Source organism: Prionailurus viverrinus, unplaced genomic scaffold (genome assembly GCF_022837055.1).
Source record: "Prionailurus viverrinus isolate Anna unplaced genomic scaffold, UM_Priviv_1.0 scaffold_33, whole genome shotgun sequence".
Taxonomy (NCBI): Eukaryota; Metazoa; Chordata; class Mammalia; order Carnivora; family Felidae; genus Prionailurus; species Prionailurus viverrinus.
The window spans coordinates 7,072,433-7,096,233 of NW_025927604.1; the positions used below are offsets into that span (position 1 = coordinate 7,072,433).

General features: G+C 43.9%; 1 protein-coding gene across 1 annotated transcript in view; it reads right to left on the reverse strand.

Annotated features, from left to right (window-relative positions):
• YWHAQ (tyrosine 3-monooxygenase/tryptophan 5-monooxygenase activation protein theta) overlaps nucleotides 1-13,954 on the reverse strand; it is a 40,286-nt gene extending 26,332 nt beyond the window's left edge. The window contains exons 1-2 of the mRNA XM_047845249.1: nucleotides 13,801-13,954; nucleotides 13,056-13,412 (exon numbers count right to left, since the gene is read on the reverse strand). Of these exons, the coding sequence (XP_047701205.1) occupies nucleotides 13,056-13,349 (294 nt within the window). The 5' untranslated portion in view covers nucleotides 13,350-13,412; nucleotides 13,801-13,954. The remainder of the gene's footprint in view (nucleotides 1-13,055; nucleotides 13,413-13,800) is intronic.
• Between the last annotated feature and the right edge of the window lie 9,847 nt (nucleotides 13,955-23,801).

Below are 23,801 nucleotides of genomic sequence, written 5' to 3' on the forward strand. Positions count from 1 at the left end.
CTGAAGTCGGACGCCCAACCGACTGCGCCACCCAGGCGCCCCCCCGACTCTTTTTTAAACAGAAGTATGTATCAAAAGAGATAAATGGGAGCTGCTCTCATTGAAGAGCATGGTTGTGTAAAGCCCCAATTCTCCCCACTTCCAGACAAAAGAGAATCCAGAGAAAGGAGAGATGACCTCAGATGAACGTGGTCTGTAAAGGAAGGCTTTATGATAAAAGGCAGTGGACAACAGGAAGAGTACTTTTCTATGAAAGTTGAATTTGAGTTCACAGCTAACTGGCTATGTAAGTATATAAATTAAAAATGCTTCAGTTTTCCTACAGGTAAACATATGTCTCACCTATCCATAACTGCACATGGAGTGGTGCAAGGAAACAGATCTGAAAGTATTATAAACAATAATTTGTAACTGACTATGGAATGCGTGCAGGGGCACCTAAATTATCTTGCAGGGTAGGTGTGATTTCAACATACAAAAATGGTAGAGGGAAAGCTTTACAAGTGAGAACAGCAGTAAGTAGAGGGATAGAAACAAACTATGGAGTACTTTGGGTAAACAATTTGGCTCAAGTTCAAGGACGGAGTAGTCACAAGTTTTCCTTAAGTGAACTTTTATGCCAAACCATTTCTGACTATTTTTTCCCTAAGTTGAGAATTTCAAATCAAGGGTGTATTAATTATTCAAAACTCTTAAGTACTAAGACCTGAAGGCAAGGAGAGTCATGCAAGCACTACGTAGTCACAAAAACTGGAAGCCACCTCATGTCCAGCACTAGGTTACCAGTCAAATTAAGTATGGTAATGCTCACAATAAAGTAACATATAACTATCAAAAGTTACAAAATCTATGGTATACTGACATGCATTTATCTCCGAGACATGCTTGCACAGGTATAAGATTACCTCCGGACGCATACTGGTAATAGTTATTGCCTCTGAGAGAAGATATACTTTTCACTGTATACCCTTTTACGTAAGAACTGAATTTTTAACCATCTATTTGTATTATTTGTAAATAAAAAACATCAACAAATTAAAAAAAAAAGGATCTATTAACTAGCATTTCAACAAATGGTGCCAGGCAACTGAACAACCACATGAAAAGAAATGAAGGTTGGACCCCTTCCTCCCACCATATACAAAAATTAACTCAAATGGACCAAAACCCTCAATGTAACACCTCAGATACTTTAAGTCTTAGGTGAAAAGTGTACATCTTCATGACGTTGGATTAGGCAATGGTTCCTTACATATTACACCAAGAGCACAAGCAACCTAAGAAAAAAAAGAAATTGGACTTCATCAGAATTACCAACTTTTGTGTTTCAAAGGACACTATCAAGCAAGTAAATGACAACCTACAAAATGGGAGAATATATTTGTAAATCCTGTAACTGATAAAAGCACAGCATCCACAATATATAAAGTAATATTACAACTTAACAAAGACAACCCAATTAAAACATGAGCAAAGATCTGGAACTGCCAATTCTCCCAAAGATACACAAATGGCCAGTAAGCACATGAAAATATATACAACATCCATTAATCTGGAAAATGTCAATCAAAAGCACAGGGAGATACTGCTTCTTACCCACTAGCATTGCTGGTGAGGATGCAGATTCCACGATGGTGGAAGTTTAAGATAGGGCAGCCGCTCAGGCACTTTAGTAGTTCCCCATATGCGTAAAAAGCATTAGCACATGACCCAGGTATATACTCAAGAGAAATGAAAACATGTTCACACAAAAACGTGTACATGAATGTTCACAGCAGCATTATTTGAAATCGTCAAATTTGGAAGGAATCCAAATATCCACAGACAGATAATGGGATAAAAATGTAGTCTATTCATACAATGGTATATTATTCAGCCATAAAAAGGCACGGCTAAGTCTTTAGCCTTTAAGACATTATGCTATGTGAAAGAAGTCAGACACAAAAGGCCGCAGGGTGTATGATTCCAGTTATATGATAAAATGTCCAAAATAGGCAAATCTATAGAAATACAAAGTAAATTAGGGGCGCCTGGGTGGCTCAGTGGGTGGAGCATCTGACTTCGGCTCAGGTCATGATCTCAAGGTTTGTGAGATCGAGCCCCGTGTCAGGCTCTGTGCTGACAACTCAGAGCCCGGAACCTGCTTCGGATTCTGTGTCTCCCTCTCTCTCTGTCCCTCCCCTGCTCATGCTCTGTCTCTTTGTCAAAAATAAATAAACATTAAAAAAATTAAAAAAAAAAAAAAAAAAAAAAAGAATTACAAAGTAAATTAGTAGTTCTCAGGAGCTGGGGGAAAGGAAGATGGGGAGTTAACTGTTAACAGGCATAGTTTTTCTTTTTGTGATGATGAAAATGTTCCAAAATTACAGTAGTGGCATTGCACAACTTTGTGAATACACTAAAAACTGTGGAATCATATACTTTAAATAGGCGAATTTTACAGTATTTGAATTATACATATATACATATGTACGTATATATATGTATATACATATATATATACACACACACATACTTTTAATTATTTTTTTAAAAGTAAGCTCTGCACCCAACGTGGGGCTTGTACTCCCGACCCCACGATCAAGAGCTGCATGCTCTACCAACTGGGCCAGCCAGGTACTCCACTCTGCCATATTTAAATACACCAATAAAGATAAAAAATAGTGACAAGAAATAAAATAACAAAAAATGCCATTTTCTTAATTATAGTCTAATCTCTGTGCAAAATAAATGAAATGCCCTTAGATAAAAGAAATTTGCCGAATAAACACTGCCTTTTAAATATCTTCTTTACTCTTAAACTTAGCCATTGAGCCCAGCCAATGCACACTCCTCTGCTTCTTTTCCTCATCTACTGAAGTTGTTACTCTCTTGATCATTCCTCTAATTATATGGTTCCCAAGTTTTTTCTACCTCAAATATCTTGGCAGGTATGGGAAAGGAGGAAGAAATACAAATTTTCTGGGGACCATCAGTAGTTTGATAAATGCTCTCATCTCAATATGAAGTCACTTCAACATACTACACCATTTCCCATTTCAAATGTCGGTCCTTGGATGTTCATTATACTTACAAGATTAAATACAGTAAAAGCTAAATTACATTAAAAATAACTTTCACATAACATAATGATATTAATGGAATATTCAATCCTGCCAAACTCTAAGTTTTTGACATCACCAAGATGGTCTCTGTAACCAGCCTCCAAATAACCTAGAGTATTTTCTGATTAAAAGATGCATAAACCCTTACCGTAACCTTTCCAACCTCTTCACTAGTCTATCAGAATTATGAGAAGACAGCACAAGCATTGAAGGTCTAAAAAATATACTGCTCAATACGTGGAAATAATACCAGGCAGAAAGGTCAAAACACCATTTATGTATGTGTGTTAACGGCAGGGCTCTGATACTATAGTTCTTAAAGAGCAAAACTTTTCTGAGCTATGTTCAAGTAATGGCTTGGACTGAGCAAAACAAGAGGCGAAGTGAGAGTACTAATTCTAACGGACTAACGCCGGCCAAGAGTAACCCGACCAGTAAAAAGTGTGATGTGAACACCAGTATCACACTCTTAAGTATTTAGAAGTATTTTCATGTACCTTCTCACTTAATTCCCAGTTACCCTGACATTTATAAATGGCAATCTAAGCTTGCCCTTTAAGAAGAAAGCACTTACATTAAATTTCTAGAAATCCTCACAGTCACGTTCTCACCACCTGCACCACCGTTTCCCCATTTCTGCAAGTAAAGCCTACGCAAACATACAGGAGAGACAATGTTCACAGTCACTAAACTAAGGAATAGTTACGACACACACTTAGTACCACATTATGCCAAACCCAGCTAGAGTAAATGGTCCAGAGGATGAAGAGATCATGGAATACAGCTCACGTAGATAGAAAAAAATGTAAAATGGATTGGGAAGATCTGTGTGAAAGACAATGGTTTTTTTGAGATGCTTGGACCATGCTGGTTCACAACTAACCTGTCTTCAAAAGCTGTGTAACTTTTTTTTTTTTAAGTTTATTTATTTATTTATTTATTTATTTTTTATTTAAATTATTTTTTTTTAATGTTTATTTATTTTTGAGACAGAGAGAGACAGAGCATGAACGGGGGAGGGTCAGAGAGAGGGAGACACAGAATCTAAAACAGGCTCCAGGCTCCGAGCTGTCAGCACAGAGCCCGATGCGGGGCTCGAACCCACGGAGTGCGAGATCGTGACCTGAGCCCAAGTCGGCCGCTCAACCGACTGAGCCACCCAGGCGCCCCTAAAGTTTATTTATTTTGAGAAAGAGAGAGAATGAGCTAGGAAGCACAGAGAGAAAGGAGGACAGAGTATCCAAAGCGGGCTCTATGCTGACAGCAGAGAACCCAATGGGGGCTCAAACTGAGGAACCGTGAGATCATGACCTAAGCCGAAATCGGACACTTAACCAACTGAGCCCCCCCCCCAGCACCCCAAAGCCGTGTAACTTTCAAAGCTAAATGCAAGCAACTCCAAAAGATCATCATCTACATATTTCATTAATGCCAACTCTGCTTTTGGGTTGAGAGATCAGAGCGAAGACAGAGATTATATTAACCTTACATTAACATTCTCAATATAAGGAAGCAGAAGCCATTCCAAAATACCAGTTCTTTCATTTTTCAGGAATATGGACTCAACTACTCAGAAAAGTGCTCAATCACTCATCACAATGACTAGCCATTTTCAAGGCAGAATCCCCCCAGAGTAGCAATTTTCAAAGTGTGATCTGGGGACCTCTAGGAGTCTCTCTTGCACTCTTTGGGGAGAAGGCACAAAGTCAAACCATTTTCACAATACTAAGATGCTATTTGCTTTCTCACCGTCACTCTTAAATGAGTGTTTTCTAGAAGCTACAAGAGATGTGACATTACAACAGACAGAACGTAAAGCAATGCCACTATTTACTTTTCTTTTTAGAAGTTATTATTCTACTTATATGTGGTATCTAAAGTAGTCAAATTTACAGATGGAAAGAATGGTGGTTGCCAGAAGGGAAGAACAGGGAATGCAGTTGGAAAAGATGAAAAAATTCTGGGGATGGCTGGTGGTGCGGTTGCACAATGTACACGTACTTCATGCCCTAGAACGGTACACTTAAAATAGTAAATTTTATGTTATATATATTTTACCACAATCTTTTTTTTTTTTTTTAATTTTTTTTTTTCAACGCTTATTTATTTTGGGACAGAGAGAGACAGAGCATGAACGGGGGAGGGGCAGAGAGAGAGGGAGACACAGAATCGGAAACAGGCTCCAGGCTCTGAGCCATCAGCCCAGAGCCTGACGCGGGGCTCGAACTCCCGGACCGCGAGATCGTGACCTGGGTGAAGTCGGACGCTTAACCGACTGCGCCACCCAGGCGCCCCTATTTTACCACAATCTTAAAAACCACACATTATATTAACTAAGAGGCTTATTATTCCAAATGCATTCCAAACAATTACTTTTAATTTCTAATAATGTAAACATCTATAGGTAATAATTTCCACAAAAGCTTTTGGGTTCCACAATGTGTTTAGGTTGCAAAGGTGTCCAGAGTCCAAGAAGTTTGAAAACCACTGCCCCAGAGGTAGGTGTGGTTGTCCTGGCTGGTAGAGCATGCAACTCTTGATCTTGGGGTTGTGAGTTTGAGCCCACGTTGGGCAAAGAGTTTACTTAAAAACAAAGAAAGAAACCTACAAGCCCTAGAGTATCAGTCAATTATGTAAATCTTCCACTGGACCCCATAACTCCAATCTAATTAACACTCATCACCAAATAAAAACAACCCCTTTGGTGCCAAGTCTATTGGTCCGTTTCTCTGAGGTAGGTATCAATACCTTTCTATATATGCTCGTATCTTGACATCAGCAAGACCTAGGTTTCACTGTTTTTTCTTGCTATAGGTTTTAAAGGCATTCAACCACAACAGTGGGGAATGTCATACCCCTAACACATGGCAACCACCAATTACAGAGAGCACCTCTATACCCACCACCCAGATTCTACCATTAACCTTTTGTCATATTATATTCGCTCTATCACATATCCACTCATTTCTATTAGTTTGCATGTAAACCGAAGATATCAGTACATACATTCACTCATTTTTTCTTTTGAAGCAAAATTTACATACAATGAAATGCATAAATGCTAGGTGTACATTTTTTGAGTTTTGACAGACGCATATATACCTGTGGAACTTCAACCCATTTCAACATAAAGAACGTCATAATCACCACGAAAAGTTCCCTTTGGTCAAGTCAATCACTGCCTACGTTCCCACAGAGGCCACTATTCTGATTTTTCACCCACAGACTACTCTTTTGCTTCTTCTACAATTTCATATAAAGGGAATCACACAATGTACTTTTTCATGCAGCTTCCTTCACTTAGCATGTTTTTGAAACTTGTCTATATTGCAGTGTATATCAACAGTCCATTCCTTTTTTATTGCTGAGCAGTATTCCACCATATATACATTATCACAGTTTATCCACTTTACTATTAATGGATCGCTGCCAATTTTTTGCTTTTAGGATAAAGATTTTTGTCCAGGTCTTCTTCTGGACCTACGTCTTCATCCCTCTTGTGTAAATACCTAGGGAGTGGTATTTCTGGGAGGGGAAAACCTTTTCAGTTATGGAAAATTTCAGACATACACAAGAAAGAATAGTATAATGAATTCCCATTAAAGCCAGCTACACTTATATTGATTCATAGCCACTCTTCATTTACACCCCCACCCATTATTCTGAAGTCCTATATAACATCATTTTGTCTTGAAATACTTCAAAATGCAAACAGTGTTTTCAAATCTGGTCAAATTATTTATCGTGAAATATTCAAGAAAACTTCATCACTGATTTACCTACGGATTAAGAGTTTAAAGTAGCAATGGATGAACTATAATTTTTATTTATTTTTTCTTCTATCTTAAAAAAATTTTTTTTAAATATTTTTGAGAGAGGGAGAGAGAGACAGAGCACAAGTTGGGGAGGGCAGAGAGAGAGGGAGACACAGAATCTGAAGTGGGCTCCAGGTTCTGAGCTGTCAGTGCAGAGCCCAAAGTGGGGCTTGAACTCGAGAACCATGAGATCATTACCTCATGGTTATGGCCGACTGAGGTCAGACACTTAACCAACGGAGCCACCCAGGCACCCCAGCTCTTCCTATCTTTTAAATGATGCCTTCTCTACTACCCTTCCTTAAAACCTAGAGAGTCAATGGTATAAAGATATTTTCTATTCTTACTCTGAAAAAAACAGAGCTAAACACAAAAGCCAGTATTGAGAAGTATCACACAGGAACATCAATATCAATATGATCAAGCAGATCTCCCAAGTGTTAAGCACCTTGAATTAACTAATCCCATGCTATGGTACCACTTTATAAGTAAAACCATACGTGAGACTTACAACCGAAATGTTTAATAAGCCATCAGTATAATCATGCAACATCCTAAAATAAATGCACACCAAGGGTTTAAAAGCCTGGAACCACCTGTGGATATGCACTACTATATGTATTCTATATGTGGCAGTTACGAATGAGAGGGGAATATTTGCCATTCATCAGTTTTAATCACCTCTTCCTAATAATTTCACTATAATTTCAGTTGGATCTTTTTTTCTTCTATGTCAAGTTTTTCAAAGAGCAAAGCTCAGAGCTTTGGAGGCACCCATGATGCGTATCCTTGAAAATACAGGACACCAGATTAAGTTCCAGAAAAGTGAACTCTAGAATTAAACAGCACACACACAATAGTAACAAGGAGAAAAAACACAAATGACTGAACTCTAGACAAAGGGTTCTGACAAGATGCCAACATGTTAATAAGGACCCGAAGGACAGGCATTATACAATCCAGATCAACTTAATACTGCTCATTTTATTCATGATCCAGTCCACAGGTTCTCAACCTTGGCATTACTGACACTTTGGGCTGGGTAATTCTGTTGTTGTGGATTTGCCTGTGCATTAAAGGATGCTTAGCAGCATTCAGGTCTCTAACTCATATGTTAGTGGCACCCCTCCTTTCCATTCTTGACAATCAAACACTATCTCCAGAACTTGCCAAACGTCCCCTAAGAGCTAAATTCACCTGGTTGAGAACCCCTGATCTAACTTTACCCTTGGATGTCTGTACGTACAACGTTCCTTTCCATTTCACTCTTCAAAAAACAATTCTTGGCTCAAAGAGCTAACAATCTAAAAACAAAAGATGCAAGAGTCAAGAATTTTAGAATTTTATTGCAATATCCTGCATATAAAGAGGGCTTCAAAATTACAGACTCAGAGTGTTTTGTCCACCACAGATCTATCTTCCCTCCCTCACAACTTACAAACATAATGGCTCATATCAAACTGTACAAATGCCTCAAAAAAGACTCACACTGTAATCTTCAGTCAGCTACACAGTACTTAGGGCCGAATGAGTTCCATTCAATTTCATTGGAGTCAGACTACTTGGGTTCAAATCCCTGTTCCACCACTTACTAACTTCGTGATACACTGACCAAGTTATTTTCCTTTTGCCTAAGTTCTCTTAACTTTAAAACAGAAATAATACTATCAACTTACGGGAACAAAGTGAGTATAAAATGCTTAAAACAGTGCTTAATATATAGTAAGTGTCCAATAGATGTCAGTTATTTGCTATTATTTTAGCTACAAACCTATTAAGACAAGCACTGTTATCACCAATTTATAGATGAAGAAACAGGCCAAGAGATTAAGAAACTTGCCCACGGTCAAAACAGTGTAAGGCTATGGCATAAGGATTTAAAAATAGTCCATCTGATTCCAGAGCCCAGAATTTTTCCAATGTCAATAAAATTAGGCTAAGATTCATTAACTATCAAGAGTAATATTATCAGTCTTACTTCAAAATAATAACACAAATTTTCATTAAAAGATTAAATTAGAACCCTTAACTAAATTCAAGCATGTTACTGAATTAAGGCTACACTGCTTTTATACATGGACAACTTTCAGTTTCTATATCCCATTTTAAATGATTGTTATTTACATATACCTTAGTTTCTGTTATTATTGTTACATTGAAGCAGCTTATTAAAATTAGTCTACTAAAAGATCACTGACGCAAAAGGACAACATAGGATTGTCTGAGATAGCGGTTATCTTGTATACATTCTGAGTGTCTTGTTCTTTCTCCAAGGTCACTGATTCTGTAAAGGATAGATTTTGTTCCCAAGTCCCAGAAGACTTTGGTGACCCTTACACACATGCCTGGTTGTCATACAACTTACTACTCTTTCTTGCTTAAACTTTGCTATTCCCAATAAACCAGCATCTCATGCACCCCCTCTTCCTGCAACCATTTCACTATTGTTAGTTCTTCCAACATTTCATACACTGTCGATGACATGCTCTTCGACCTGGACTTTAAATATTACTCATTTTAGAGTTCAGAGAAAGTCAGAACAGAGGTAGAAAGAATAGCCATGACCTGTATAACTTCATAGTCCCCCAAAATTAGAATGAGAAGAGACCCCAGAAACTTAGCCCAACCCTCCAGTTTCACAAACCGAGAGACAGGTAACTTGGTGAAATCTTTAACTTCTCTAAGATTCTAAACAGAGTCTGGTCTTGGCCATCTGGGCCCTCTTACTCTCCTTTGCTCTTTCAATTACTCATTTGGATTTTAACATTTTTTTCTGCCTCTACAGTTCAGTATCCTCTCTCAATATAGTGTTTATCACAAGATGGGTCCTGGTGCTCAGTTGGTTGGGCATCCGACTACAGCTCAGGTCATGATCTTTGGGTTCATGGGTTCGAGCTCCGAATCGGGCTCTGTGTCTCCCTCTCTCTCTCTCAAGAATAAACAAACATTTTAAAAGATTTTTTAAAACGAAAAATAAAATTAAAAAGTTAAAGAATTGTCCCCCATGGTCATTTTGACTAAATAGTCTAAATAATTCCACCCCAACCTACTGCTCTATAAAAGGGAAAGAGGTTGGGGCGCCTGTGTGGCTCGATCGGTTGGGCATCTGACTTCAGCTCAGGTCATGATCTCAGTTTGTAGGTTCGAGCCCCGCATCGGGCTCTGTGCTGATGGCTCAGAGCCTGAAGCCTGCCTCGGATTCTGTGTCTCCCTCTGTCTCTGCCCCTCCCCTACTCACATTCTGTGTGTATGTGTGTGTCTCTCTCTCAAAAAATAAACGTTTAAAAAAAAAAAAGGGAAAGAGGCTGAAAATGTCTGCTATTAGGGCCAAAATTTTGTCTATCATTCAGGTTACTCTTTTATTAGTCTTCTACAAGTCAGTTTCACCTTCTACAACAATTCACTTCCTCCACACCAACTTCCCTTCCTGTTCAACAAAGGAAAAAAGAGAAAAATCTTGTTATAGCACCCATGTTCGGAAACCTCTTGTTTCACTCGTCACATTATTTTGATAGACTCGACATTAAATCACTAATTTATTAGTCATCAGACTCTTGCTCCCTAATCTATCATTTCCTTATCTATCAGTTCGACTACAAATTAGCACCCAAACCATGAATTCTAGATGCTGCTTACACGCAGGGCCTTCAACACCCATTCAAAAATCAATGCCTCCACCACTGTCAACCAAAGGAGGAAAACCATGACATTGCCGTACGGAGTTCCCACCTCCCTCCCTTTGCAGGTGCTCCTCCACCAGAGCTCACTCCAAAAACCTCGCTTTGTGAGGCTTTTTTCCTGAGGTTTCAGTTTTCTTTGAACTATGTAGCATTTTGTTCATAACCCTCTTAGGGAAATTATATATTTGGGTATTGCCCATATGCACTCCTTACCATGAATTATCAGAAGACAAAATCTATGGTTCTCAGCTCTGTTCTTCCCCATACTGCTTAGCAAAGTGCCTTGCACATACCAAACCCTCAAATACAGTTGCCAACTTAAAGACGGGCTTTCCCAGCATTTCTTTATAGGCTAGCCATCAAGTCATCATTAGTTTGTCAAGTCATTTTGTTAATAAAAATATTTTCCTTACACCTTGGTGTCTCCAATTAATCAAGTTAAAACTCTTCTATTTCACTAGGCATAAAAAAAAAAACAAAAAAAAAACCTGTCCTCATTTCTGGGGTTCTCTCTTACTGAAATGATCCATATGAAAGTCTGCTTTAATATCCCTGGTCTCTCTTTCAAGTCACTTACCAACGAAACAAAACTCTCCTCTACTCGTGCCATCATAAAAGCCAAATCTGTAGGAACCACAAACTTAAACAAATATCCCTTTGGCCCACAGTTCACTTGCTCGGGAACAGGAAAAGCTCTGGGGTAATTCTAAATTGCTGCAAGGTAACCAACAAAGTGCAAAGTAATAACTGAACAGAAAGAGACAAACGTGCTGCGAGAGCCACCCAAGTACTACATTCGTAGAAAAGCTTCTCCTTTCCACACAAGGGATTTGTAGGAGTCTTCCTTTGCAAAGAGTCAACGTCGTCAGTAACCCTCACCATATGCTATTCAAGTCTACCTTCGCTTTCAAGTAGGCAAATTTCTCGAAGACAGCAGCAATTCGGCTCAACGAGCTTTTACTTTATTTTTTAAATGTTGATTTATTTTTGAGAGAGAGAGAGAGAGAGAGAGAGAGAGAGAGAGAGAGAGAGAGAGAGAGCGCGCGCCAGCAGGGGAGAGGCACAGAGAAAAGAGGGAGACACCGAACCCGAAGCTCCAGGCTCCGAGCTGTCGGCAGAGCCAACTCAGGCTCCAACCCTCTGAAGTCTGCGGCTCAACGGACTGAGCCACTCAGGCGCCCCTCGAAAAGCTTTTAAAGTGCCTCCTCCATGCCAGGCAGAGTGTGGAAGCTAAGGAGATCTATAAATATAACATAAAGTGCACGTTCTGCATTGCTCCTTTACCTGCTCTCTCCATCAGCCATGATTTTGACCAGATCAACCATTATTTGTATTAGAAAGAGAAGTTGGAAAAAAAAAAAAAAAGCCTGCCCACGTGATCTGCTGGGGCAAGGAGGAGAAGGTTGGGAAGGAAAGAGGCATTTTCCCCTCTATGCCCTCCTGAATAATCAATCATCCATCTAGCATGCTTGCCTTTCAAAGCCCACCTAAAACGTTAAAAATCAGTAAGCCTTTTGTAAAAGTAGCACTAAGAAAAAAAAAAAAACAACAAAAACACTTCAGGATACAACACTGGCATTTGAAACTTGAAAACTTATGTTATTGACCAAAAGATCCATGCAATGACAAAGCTAAAAATGTTCTCTCTCACTAATAAGAGTGAATCAGAGCAGTCCCCTACTCCACCCAATTGCCACCCTTGCTAAAACTGGACAGTTCAAAACCTGGAAAGCTTTGCTCGCCCGCTCCACACCAGAAATGAATTTGATTCGATACATCAGTGTTGAAGTGTAACTAAATGATAGCCAGAAAACGTCACCAAATACCGAAATTTATCAGGACATTTTGTTCTTTAGATTCAGCTGTACCTTTTTCACAGTTCCCGAACTCTCCCCACCCCCTCCATTCTACACGGAAGAAGCTCGGCAGGTACTCTTACCCGAAAAACGAAGTATCTGTTCAGGTTTTCTAAGTAAATTTCCACTGCTAGGTTTACGAGAAAAAACCTACTATTCACACATGGTCTCCATCGGCACCTCCGCTCAAAAAGGCTGGAGTCTGTGAGTTGTTTCCGTACCTTTAAAGGGTGCCCAGATCTCCTCTGCAAGCCTAGAAATGATTTTCAGTCTCGCACAAACCTACTCGGACGTTTCGAAGCTACACAGTGTAGCAAGCAACCCAGCATCTGGGCAAAGATCTGCTCACCCCTGGAAAAGCAGCTTTTTGAGTCTCAGGAACTAAACACATTAAGGAGGCCAAAGCTAACCTGCTCAAACCCTCCACACGTCGGCAGACAATCAGGCAAGCCCCGGCCCACATTTCTTTCCCGTCCCCATGAAATTCTCAATGAAAGGCTTCACACAAAAGGGCCTTGGCGCCCCAGACGCACAATTCCCCGGCTCCCGCCGCCCCTTCTCCTCCCCCCCCACCCCCAACCCCGAAGAGTGTAGACTCACCAGCACCGTGGTGCAGATGGACCTCAGCTCAGACTCCACTTTCTCCCGATAGTCCTTTATCAGCTGCAACTTCTTGTCGGAGGTGTCGGTTTTCTGCTCGATGCTCGAGATGACCCTCCAGGCGGACCTGCGGCCCCCCACCACGTTCTTGTAGGCCACCGAGAGCAGGTTGCGCTCCTCGTTCGACAGCTCGGCGCCCTGCTCGGTCACGGCCTTCATGCAGGTGGCCATGTCGTCGTAGCGCTCGGCCTGCTCGGCCAGCTTCGCCTTCTGGATCAGCTCCGTCTTCTCCATGAGGACGGGGAGATTGAGCGAGGGCGAGCACCGACCCGGATCGGGAGGAGGCGTGCGGACGGCCTGCGGGCGGGAGAGGGCGCGGACAGAAAGGCGGGGGCGGCGCCGTCAGACAATGCGCCCGCCGCCCCGGGCCGCCCGCCCGCCGCCCCTTTTGTCCGTCCCCGCACGCGCCGCCCAGTTGAATTTCCCTCCCCCGCCCACGCTCCCCGCCGGCGCCCGGGAGGCCGAGGGGCGCCCCGCGGAGGCGGCCCGCGGCGAGGGGAGGAGGAAGGGCCGCTCCCGCGCCCGCCCGGCCCAAGATGGAAGCGGCCGTTGGCCCACACCTTGCCGCCAGAGCCGCCCCTGATGAGAGCGGCGTCGAGGCCGGCCGCTCCCGGGGGCCGGCCTCCCGCCCTGCCCTCAAGCCCGGCCAGGCCCGAGGAGGGCCAGCGGCGACCGTGGCGCTCACCTTCACGTCTCCGCGGCCGCGGCGCGAGTCCCACCACTTTGATCCGCTTTTGGCTTTAGCCGAGGACCCTCCCGTCTCAGCCTACCCCGGAGCCGAGGGGCGGGCCGCCGCGCGGCTGCCCTCCCTCCTACCGCCCAATGACGCGCCGAGCTGCATCCGAGAGTCCCGCCTCCAGCCCCGCGGCTGGCCAGTGAACACTGAGCGCGCGGAAGGGGGCAAAGAGGGCGGGGCGGGAGGGGAAGCGGAGGCTAGGAGGGTGGGTCGGCTTGGGCAAGTTCGGTTGACCGGCAGGCTGCGGCTTCGGCCACGGGGTTTCCTCCAATTAGATCCAGGGTAAAAGGACGTCACTGTTGCCATGGCGATGCTGTTACCAACTCCCCTCATCCTCCCCGCCACCCCCAGCACTTGTGGGTGCGGCCCGGGAGCGGGAGGCTCGCACCACCTCTCCTGCGGTGGCCGCGTCTCCTGCTGCGGCACCCGCTGCACGAGCTGCTTTCTGAACCGCCACCTTCCTTTTCGTGACAAAGGTTTGGAGCTCCACACACTGAACCCAGCCTTTAATGACGTTGCGATTGGAGCTGCGAATTAGAAATAATCCCATCCCCATTAAAGAAGAATTCGTTCCTGGAGAAGGTGGCTTAAGAATGACTTTACATGATTAATTCGAGTTTTCAGACAGGCACCTAAAACCGAAAACTCCCTTATGAAACCCCCGGGAAAGTCCAAGCAGGTCTCTCCGGCAATGGCCAGATATTCTGATTTTCTTTAAAATGGGAAATGACATTCGGGATAATTTGGAGAAAAACACCCATTAAACACCCCTCCCCGCCCAAAGCAGCTCTTATATTTCTTTCTAGTCTTTCCAGGTTATGCATCTGAACACATGTTTTTTCCCCGCATTGTTATATGTGTATATGGGTTTTATTTTATGGTATTATTTTTGAGAGGACCCTTGAAAACCTAAGCTTCTCTCCCTAGGTGTTCGCTTTTGACTTTTGACTTTCTTCTCGACTTTGTCCTGGTCACACCCTTCTGAAGGGAGAAAGTTTGCCCCAGATGGCTCCTATTCAGGGTCACCGCTAGCACTTTCTTTTCTCTTTAAAACTAGGCACACCCCTCCAGCCACTCCTTTCTCTCCTGGCACTTCCCCAGTGCCTGACAAATAAGGTGACTGTGCTGGGCGTCTGGGAAGAGGCTTCTGTGCCACCTTAAGTTGAAAATTGCCATCTGGGCTCACGCTGCTGTGATTCCAATTCCAGCACGTCCAAGGGAGTGGATCTTTGAAAGCCAAAGAATGCCACAGCTGAGGAAGGATTTTAAATCTAACTGGGGGCTGGAGCAGATCTGGAGAATCTCTAGAATAGAAGATCTGAGAGGTCACACAGATGGCAGGACAAGGTACAGACTTTCCAGAAATCTAAATTCCCTCCTACACGCCCCTCCCTGTCCAGACTCGTAAAGGTTGCTTTGTGCTTTGACGGACAGGGGAGGCCTGGGTTGCAAAGGGCCTGTGTCAACGCAAAAATGCTTCACTATGTTCTAGCGTTCTAATGTAGGGCCCCGCTGTTATTTCTGGAATCCCTGGGGCCAGGCTGCAGACACACAAGTGTTTATGGCCATGTGGGCTGGGGTGGAGCTGGACACCAAGAAATCCCAATGGAAAGAATTGGCATGTGGAAGGCCAGATAAAATGCTTTGTGTATGACCAGTGAATTTCAAGCTTAGAAATTAGTGACGGCCCAAGCGAGGGGACATACCAGTGGAGGTGGATGGGGGACAGAGACCCTTGAAGGGAATTGTCAGGGGACTGAAACTCTGTGGTAGGCAGTGAGGGAAGGGGCAAGCACGCTAATTCTTTGCCAGAAAGTCTGGGCTGTACTGCCATATCCCTGGGTGACCTTGAGCAAGTTTCTGCTGCTCTCTGTAACACAGCCTCTAAAATTTCTGCTTTCATTCAATCATCAAATATTCATTGAGCACCAACTCGTATAGTTACAATCATCTGCAATCATGAGTGAAAACTGCTTCGAAATTAAGGCACACTATGAAATTACAAAGTATTTTATGAAGGTCTAGAGGGACAAGTATGTATCTGAAGACCCCTGCACCTGGAAGAGCTCAGGTGGAGAAAATTAAAGCCCTGGGAACTTCAAGTCCCCTGACACATAAAAGGCTAATATACATACTTTTTAGTTTATTTATTTTGAGCGAGAGCTTGATTGAGCATGTACAGGAGGAGGGACAAAGAATGAGGGAGAGAGAGAATCCCAAGCAGGCTCCGCACCGCCGGCGCAGAGCCAGATGCCGGGTTTGAACCCACAAATCGTGACATCATGACCTGAGCCGAAATCAAGAGCCAGATGCTCAACCGGCTGAGCCATCCAGATGCTCCAAAAAGCTAACATTCATTAAGTGGATACATGTGTCAAACACCATTTTAAGACTTTTGTATTAACTGATTTAATCTGCTTAATGTCACCGTGAAGTAGGTACTATTATGATCATCATCTCTGTTTCACAGATAAGGAATTTGAGGCTCATGGAGGTTATATTTTGCACAGAACTCCTAGCTAGGAAGTTGGCAACGCCTGCATGTGGACCTGTGTTCGATGTCTGGGCACTGAAGCCCGTCTCTGTTGTTTCCACTCTGCTGGATTTTTGCTCCAGTGCTTTGGGGACTCTAGGAAAGATCAGACTAGCCTGTGTTCTCCAGGAGTTTCATCCTGTCAAAATGAAACACATTAAACATCCACATCCGCCATGCTGGGAAGAACTCTAGGGACCAGACAGCTAACAAAGAAAGTACTGAGCGGTTACTACTTATTTGTTCGATGTTCTTGTTATTTTTACTGAGTTACTTGGTGAGAAGAAGCTGCTAGAGCAAGAGAGAGCACCCTGAAATTTGAAGCCTGAAAATCCCAAATTTCAACCCTGCTATTAATTTGCAGTTTGACCTTGGACACCGTGATCCCCTCCGAACCTCGGTTTCCTAATCTGTGAAAACCATCCCTGCCTCAAAGGGTTGTGGTAGAGCTGTCACATAGGAAGATGCGGGCGTATCGCAAATATTCAGTAAATGCTAGGTTTTTTTCCTTCTTTCCCTCTCTTTGTGGATGGGGCGCAGAGGAGGGAGGGAGGGAGATGCCTGTCTGCGGCAAGGAGCCTTATCTCTCGAGTCACTGTTGTAATTACTGGAGTTAATGGTCTGCAGAATGGCCACATTCAGTGTACATTTCAGAATGAATGAGTCCTCTCAGTTGAGTTTACTCATAAATTGTTTCAGTGGTTTATTTGCACAGAGCAGTGGGTCATTCCAGAGCAACTTCTTCCTCTCCCGCCACATGGCAGATATTTACCGACGAGCAAACGTTCGAGTGGGACTCTTCACCCATATTCCTGTATCGTCATTACCAATCCTCTGTTTAGTGGATAGTTGAAGAGTTGCCCCACTGTTCACTCTCCCTGGAAGTGCTAAAGGAGATTCACACAGAGCCCGGCCAGGTAAGGAAATCGAGGGAGCTGGGTCAGGGAAGGCTTCTACACATTCCCCGGCTTCGGGCCACATCAGGCCTATAGAACTCAGTTTCCCATCAGGGATGCACCTGGTGAGGTTTATTCCTGCCATCTGTTGTCATCCCTCTGTGCCCATGGTTGCCCCATTTCTGGCATCTCTTGGACACCCCTCGGTCACATAATTGTTTTCCAACCCTCACCGTGTGTTCTAAGGAAAAAACAAATCAAGTCATTCCTTCGTTAAAAAATACGTAAGTCTGGGGCACCTGGGTGGCTCAATCGGTTATGCGTCTGACTCTTGATTTCGGCTCAGGTCATGATCTCATCTTTAAGAAGAAAGAAAGCTGTTCCATTTGAAGAACAAAACTTCACTGGTAGAATATCAGGCATCCTGAGATAGCTTTTGGTCAGCTGGCCTTTTGGGGAAGGGTTCCAGCATTCTGACATTTCCCCAGCATTTCCTATATGCCAGACAACAGAGTGTTTTTTATGTATTTTTTATTTTTTATTTATTTTTAAATTTTTTAACATTTTATTATTTTTGAGAAACATAGAGACAGAGCAAGAGTGGGGGAGGGTGAGAGCGAAGAGACACAGAGTCTGAAGCAGGCTCCAGGCTCCAAGCTGTCAGCACAGAGCCCTACGTGGGGCTCGAACCCACTAGCTGTGAGCTCATGACCTGAGCCAATGTCAGAAGCCCAACCAACCAAGCCACCCAGGCGCCCCTATTTTTTTTATTTTTTTGTTTATTTATTTATTTTTGAGAGAGAGAGAGAGAGAGAGCGAGCATGGGAGAGTCAGACAGAGAGGGAGAGAGAGAATCCCAAGCAAGCTCTGCACCACCAGCACAAAGCCCAACGCAGGGCTCGAAATCATGAACCCATGAGACCATGACCTGAGCTGTAACCAAGAGTCAGACACTTAACTGACTGAGCCAGCCAGGATCCCCATAATAGAGTATTTTTTAAAACCCTTGATTGCTTTTGTAATAATGATAGTGCTGATGATAATGCTAATTAAAATGTAATGGCACCCGTTCTACACAAAAAATGAAACAATATGTGAATGTACAAGGGAGATTAAAAAGAACTTGAGAGCTTGACTCTGAGAGGTGACCACTGTTAGTGTTTTGGTGACCTCTTTGTAGACATCTGTTTTCATTTGGACACATGTATGTGACCTTACATGTACACAATGACATTCTTCACTTTGGTCAGTGTGATGGTTCATTTTATGTATCAACTTGGCCACGGGGTGATCAAACGTTACTCTGCAAGGGTGTTTGGGGAGAGATTAACATTTAAATTGGTGGATTTGGAGTAAGCAGATTGCTCTCCTATAATGTGGGTGGGCCACATCCAGTCACTTGAAGGCCTGAAAAGAAGAGTAGTTTCCAGAAATACTGGTTCTCCTGGGTCTCCAACCTATAGGCCCACCCTACAGATTTTGGATTTGCTAATTCCTTGTAATAAATATCTTTCAGTATATATACACATCTTATTGATATTCTTTCTCTGGGGAATCTTGACTAATACAACCAGTAACTTTCTTTTTTCACTCAACAAATAATATGATATTTTTTAATAGCTTTAAGTGTATGTCTATAACGTATCAATCTCTCTCAGCCAGACTGTGAGCTTCCTAAGGGTAAGAGTTTTCCTTTCTTTCATCCTTCCTGCCTGCCTGCCTTCCTCCCTCCCTCCTTCCCTCTTTCTTTCTTTCTTTCTTTCTTTCTTTCTTTCTTTCTTTCTTCCTCCCTTCCTCCCTCCCTCTTTCTTTCTTTCTTTCTTTCTTTCTTTCTTTCTTCCCCTTTCTTTCTTTCTTTCTCCCCCCCTTCCTCCCTCTTTCTTTCTTTCTTTCTTTCTTTCTTTCTTTCTCTCTTTCTTGATATAAGCTCTGTGCCCAACATGGGTCTTGAACTCACAACCCAGAGATCAAGAGTTCACATGCTCTACCAACTGAGCCAGCCAGGCACCCAAGAGTTTTCTTTTTTGCTTTTGTATCTCTAGTGCCCTCTCAACAAAAATTAGGTATTATAATCCCCACTATGTGGTTGAATAGACTGTGCTCAGGGGAGCTAGATTACCTGTCCGGATTGGTAAGCAATAGAATTAAGATTCAAAAACAGGGCTGTCTGATTTCCACCTTCTTTTACGACAGTAAACAAGACGCGGTGCTACTTGCGATGAAACACAGAAGCCCTGATGTTTACCAGCCTGGGAATAATGTTTAGTTATTTGAGGCTAGTGGGTGGCTGAGTATATGTCTGCCAGTGGCTCAGCAGCTGATTTTATTTTCATGTCGAAGTCTTTGTTTTTACACTCAACACATCTGCAGGGAGAGGGCATCTTCTTACCCCTCGTCTGTTCCCTTTAGTTACATGTCCATCTCTCCGGTTAGCCTGTGACCTTCCAGGGGCCGACTTTCATCTGCCCTCTGTGCCCCCGGTGACTCTGATTGACCCATAGAAGGTATTCAGTGAAGGTTTGTTTTGAAAATGAATCCAGGCCGTCAAGGGGGGCATTTCCAATAATAGCCATTGTTCGCACTGTATGGTTCCTGTGCAACCTAACCATATATGAAATCATAGAGCGGTAGTAAATTCACAAATGCCATAAACACAGCATTGCATATGCTACGAAGAACACACGAAGAGCCTTGAAGTCAGCATGGAAGGTCCCTGAGCACTCAGAAGAAAATCTTCCTAAACTTCCTGCGTGAATACTCACACAAAACCACACTTGAAGGAGCACGCCCCACCCCAAATCGGGATCGATTTCTCGCTAGGTCATTCGACAAAGTACTGAAGAGACTACCACGTGCCAGCCACCATCCTAGGGTCTGGGATTCCAAAAATGATGAAGACACAGTCTGTGCCTACGAGGAACTTGGCAGAGAGCCCAGAGGTAGGGTGCCAAACCCAGAGCTCAGGGAGGAGCTGGGCGGGGGGGGGTTCCCCTCTCTTTTCAGTTCTCACATGCTCAACTGACTGGTCTAGAAGTAGCTGATTAGAGCTCAGGAGTAGAGGGGCGCCTGGGTGGCTCAGTTGGTTGAGTGTCCAATTCTTGATTTCAGCTCGGGTCATGATCTCATGGTCAGTCATGGGATCAAGCCCCGTGTCAGGCTAGGAGGGATTCTCTCTCTCTCTCCCTCTGCCCCTCTCCGGCTCATGCTTTCAGCGTGGAGTCTGCTTAAGATTCTCTGTCTCTCCTTCTGCCCCTCTCCTCTGCTCGCACCCCTTCTCTATCAAATAAAACAACAAAGAAAAAGAAGACAGGAGTGGAATTACACCCGAGAATCCCTCTGAATCCACTCTACCTTCTTGCCACAGGATTTAGAGCAGAGGAAGAGCTGGGGCTTCGGAAGGCGTGGCCCAGGGGCTGCCCCAGAGTCCGCTCCATGCAAGACAATCAGTTGTCAGGGCAGAGACAACAAACCTACAAAAAGCACGAGAAAAAGCTCAAGAGGTTTGCACCATTTAGTAACAGTGCACACGACAAATGTATCTCAGGGCCTACGTATACAGCAGTGAGCCTTAATCATCCCACAAAAATGTTCATGATGTTCTCGTTTTTCGTTGTCGTCAGTTATATGTCCATGTGTGTGTATGTACTTCAGTATTTAAGTTTTGGTACATAAAGTAACAAATCTTCAACACCTCCCAAATGATGACTCATCTACCCACAATTCAGGACAGTGGAGCAGTTGAATGAACAGAGGCCCGTCAGAGAACAATGTACACAGGAATTGATTGTGTGGCTCTCACAGTAAGTGCTATGGGAGTCGAGGGAAGGGAGACACGAGTGTGGGCTGGAGAGACTGCAGAAGATGTCAGGCATCAGAAAACTAGGAAAAGGGGGTCGCCGTAGGAAAAGGGAAGAGCCACCAAGAGGAGGAAGGTCTGTATTTTCCCCCTTTCTGCTGCGCTGCTGGATAACTCTGGAAGGGCAGAAAGGCGACAGTCTCTTTCCCTTGTGTGAGAAGCCCGCTTTGGACAGGGGTGACCCCAGGAGATGGCTCTGGACAGCATGTGGGAATGCAGACTACCCACAGAGAGTTTGGTATCTCTTCTGCCTTTTCCCTTCCTTCAGCCATAACCAGCTCAGCCACATAACCAGCTTAACAAGTGCAGGCAACACTGGGAAGACTGGTCACGCTAACCTCCTGGCCCCCTCTCAGGGAGGATCTTGCAAAAAATGTTAAGTCTGACCCTTGCATTACTTTCCTGCTTAAAATCCTTCAGCAGCATTTAGCAGCAGCTTCTTGGTTGGACTCAGACTCCACGACTCACTAGATATGTGATCTTGGGCAGGTTACCTAACTATTCCGTGCCTCAGTTTCCCCATTTGCGAAATGGGAATGATGATAACAATAATACCCCTTCAAAGGGTCGTTATGAGGATCTGATGGGTTATTATTGATAAAACGCTTTGAACAGTGCCATGTACCTGTTCATTAAACAGAATCAACTCAGAATCCTTCCGGGGACTCACAAGCCCTCAATGATCTCACTGTAGCTTTTCTCCTTATCTCTTGGCTTTCCCCCCTTTCTCTGGGGCCTCAGTCCCTTCTAAGCTTTGCTCCGCTGTCCTCTTTTTCCTCATATCTTCACCTGGTTAGCTTCTTTTTTTTTATTTTTAGTTTTTCAAAATTTACATCCAAATTCATTAGCATATAGTGCAGCAATGATTTCAGGAGTAGATTCCGTAATGGCCCTGACCCATTTAGCCCATCCCCCCCGCCACAACCCCTTCCGTAACCCTCTGTTTGTTCTCCATATTGAAGAGTCTCTTCTGTTTTGTCCCCCTCCCTGTTTTTATATTATTTTTGTTTCCCTTCCCTTAGGTGCATCTGTTTTGTCTCTTAAAGTCCCCATATGAGTGAAGTTATATGATTATTGTCTTTCTCTGACTAATTTCACTTAGCATAATGCCCTCCAGTTCCATCCACGTAGTTGCAAATGGCAAGATTCCATTCTTTTTGATTGCCGAGTAACACTCCATTATATATATATATATATATAGCTATATATATATATATATATATATATATATATATAGCCTCTTCTTTATCCACTCATCCATCGAGGGACAGCCGACCCACAGCTTCCGGAAATAAAGGGGAAAAGGCAGCGACTTGTCATTTCTGGAGCCAATGGATTTCGTACATGAGACCAAATAAGAGAGATCAAAAAAAAAAAAAAAAAAAAAAAAAACCCACAGCCTCCAGGAAGCCGGTGACATGAGAATTTTCTCACCGGCACCAGGCGGAGGAAGGCAGTCCTGGGGCTTTGACAAGAAGGTTGTGGCCGCCACACAGGCAGCCCCCAAAGGCCTGGGGATTGGGAGGCCGGCTGCCGAAGCTCAGGCTGGACATGACGACGAGGGGAGGCAGGGACATGACAACCCCTGCAGTCCCGCGGGTCCCGCCAGCCCAGACGAGATCCTCACGGGGCCTCCAGGACCCTCAGAGCCTCCATGAGAAAAGCCCAGTTAGCCATGTGAGCTAGAGGGTGCTCAGAAAATGCACCTTCCCCTTCTGGAAGACCAGGGACCCAGCCTGGACAAGGTTAATTATTCTTACATCAGAGTCCTTAGCTGCAAGTAACAGAAACTGACTCTAATGGACTTAAATATGAGACCACTCCTTCTTACTGATCGTGAGGAAGGCTGGCAAGCCGGGCCTCTAAAATGGGCGGGCCCTGGGGTGGGTCTAGAGCCAGAACCACAGCCCAAATCACACTGCAGACCTTGCTCAGAGGGATGCCTGTTGTTTCAGCCCCTGGACCTCAGACCTCTTTCCTTTCTGTGCTCCATGGTCCCAAGACACCGGACCTGAGACCCTGTGTTGGCTCCAACCTTGTTGAAATTCAAGGCAGCATCACTGCTGCCCCCAGAAGGGATTCTCCACAAGCCCCACTTCTTTGGGTCATTCATCAGATGCAAATGGGTGGGGTATCTGGCTTGGCCTGAGTCACGGGCCCCGCCTCACTGTAAGACAGGCTGGGGAAGTAGGTGTCAGGAATATATACCTTCCAGGGATAAAAGTGGGCTCTGCTTCCCACTAAAACTCAAAAAGTAGGAGCTCCTCAAATAACAGAAAGGGTTTCTGACGCCCGGCAGCCCGAAAATAGCCCATGTCCCTTGCAGTTATATTTGAGCTTCTGATCTGCATGGAGAAAAGCAAAAGCCAGGTGGGCACGTAGAAGCTGGAGTCTGGGCAAAGCCTTCGCCTGGATCTCGTCTCTCTCTCTCTCTCTGGAAGAAAGAGAGGGGGGCTTTACTCTGATTGACACCTCTACCTGGAAAGCTTGTCCCCGCTCAAACCTGAGCTCCTCCCAGATCCACAAAGCTCTCTCTCTCTCTTGCAGAAGATGCTATTCCACCGCTAAATTGCATCATACTCGTAAGAAATGAATCACTTCATTGATGCATGTCTTGCAAAGCTCCCCCGGGATGGAGACAAAAATCTTATTCATTAAACAGTTA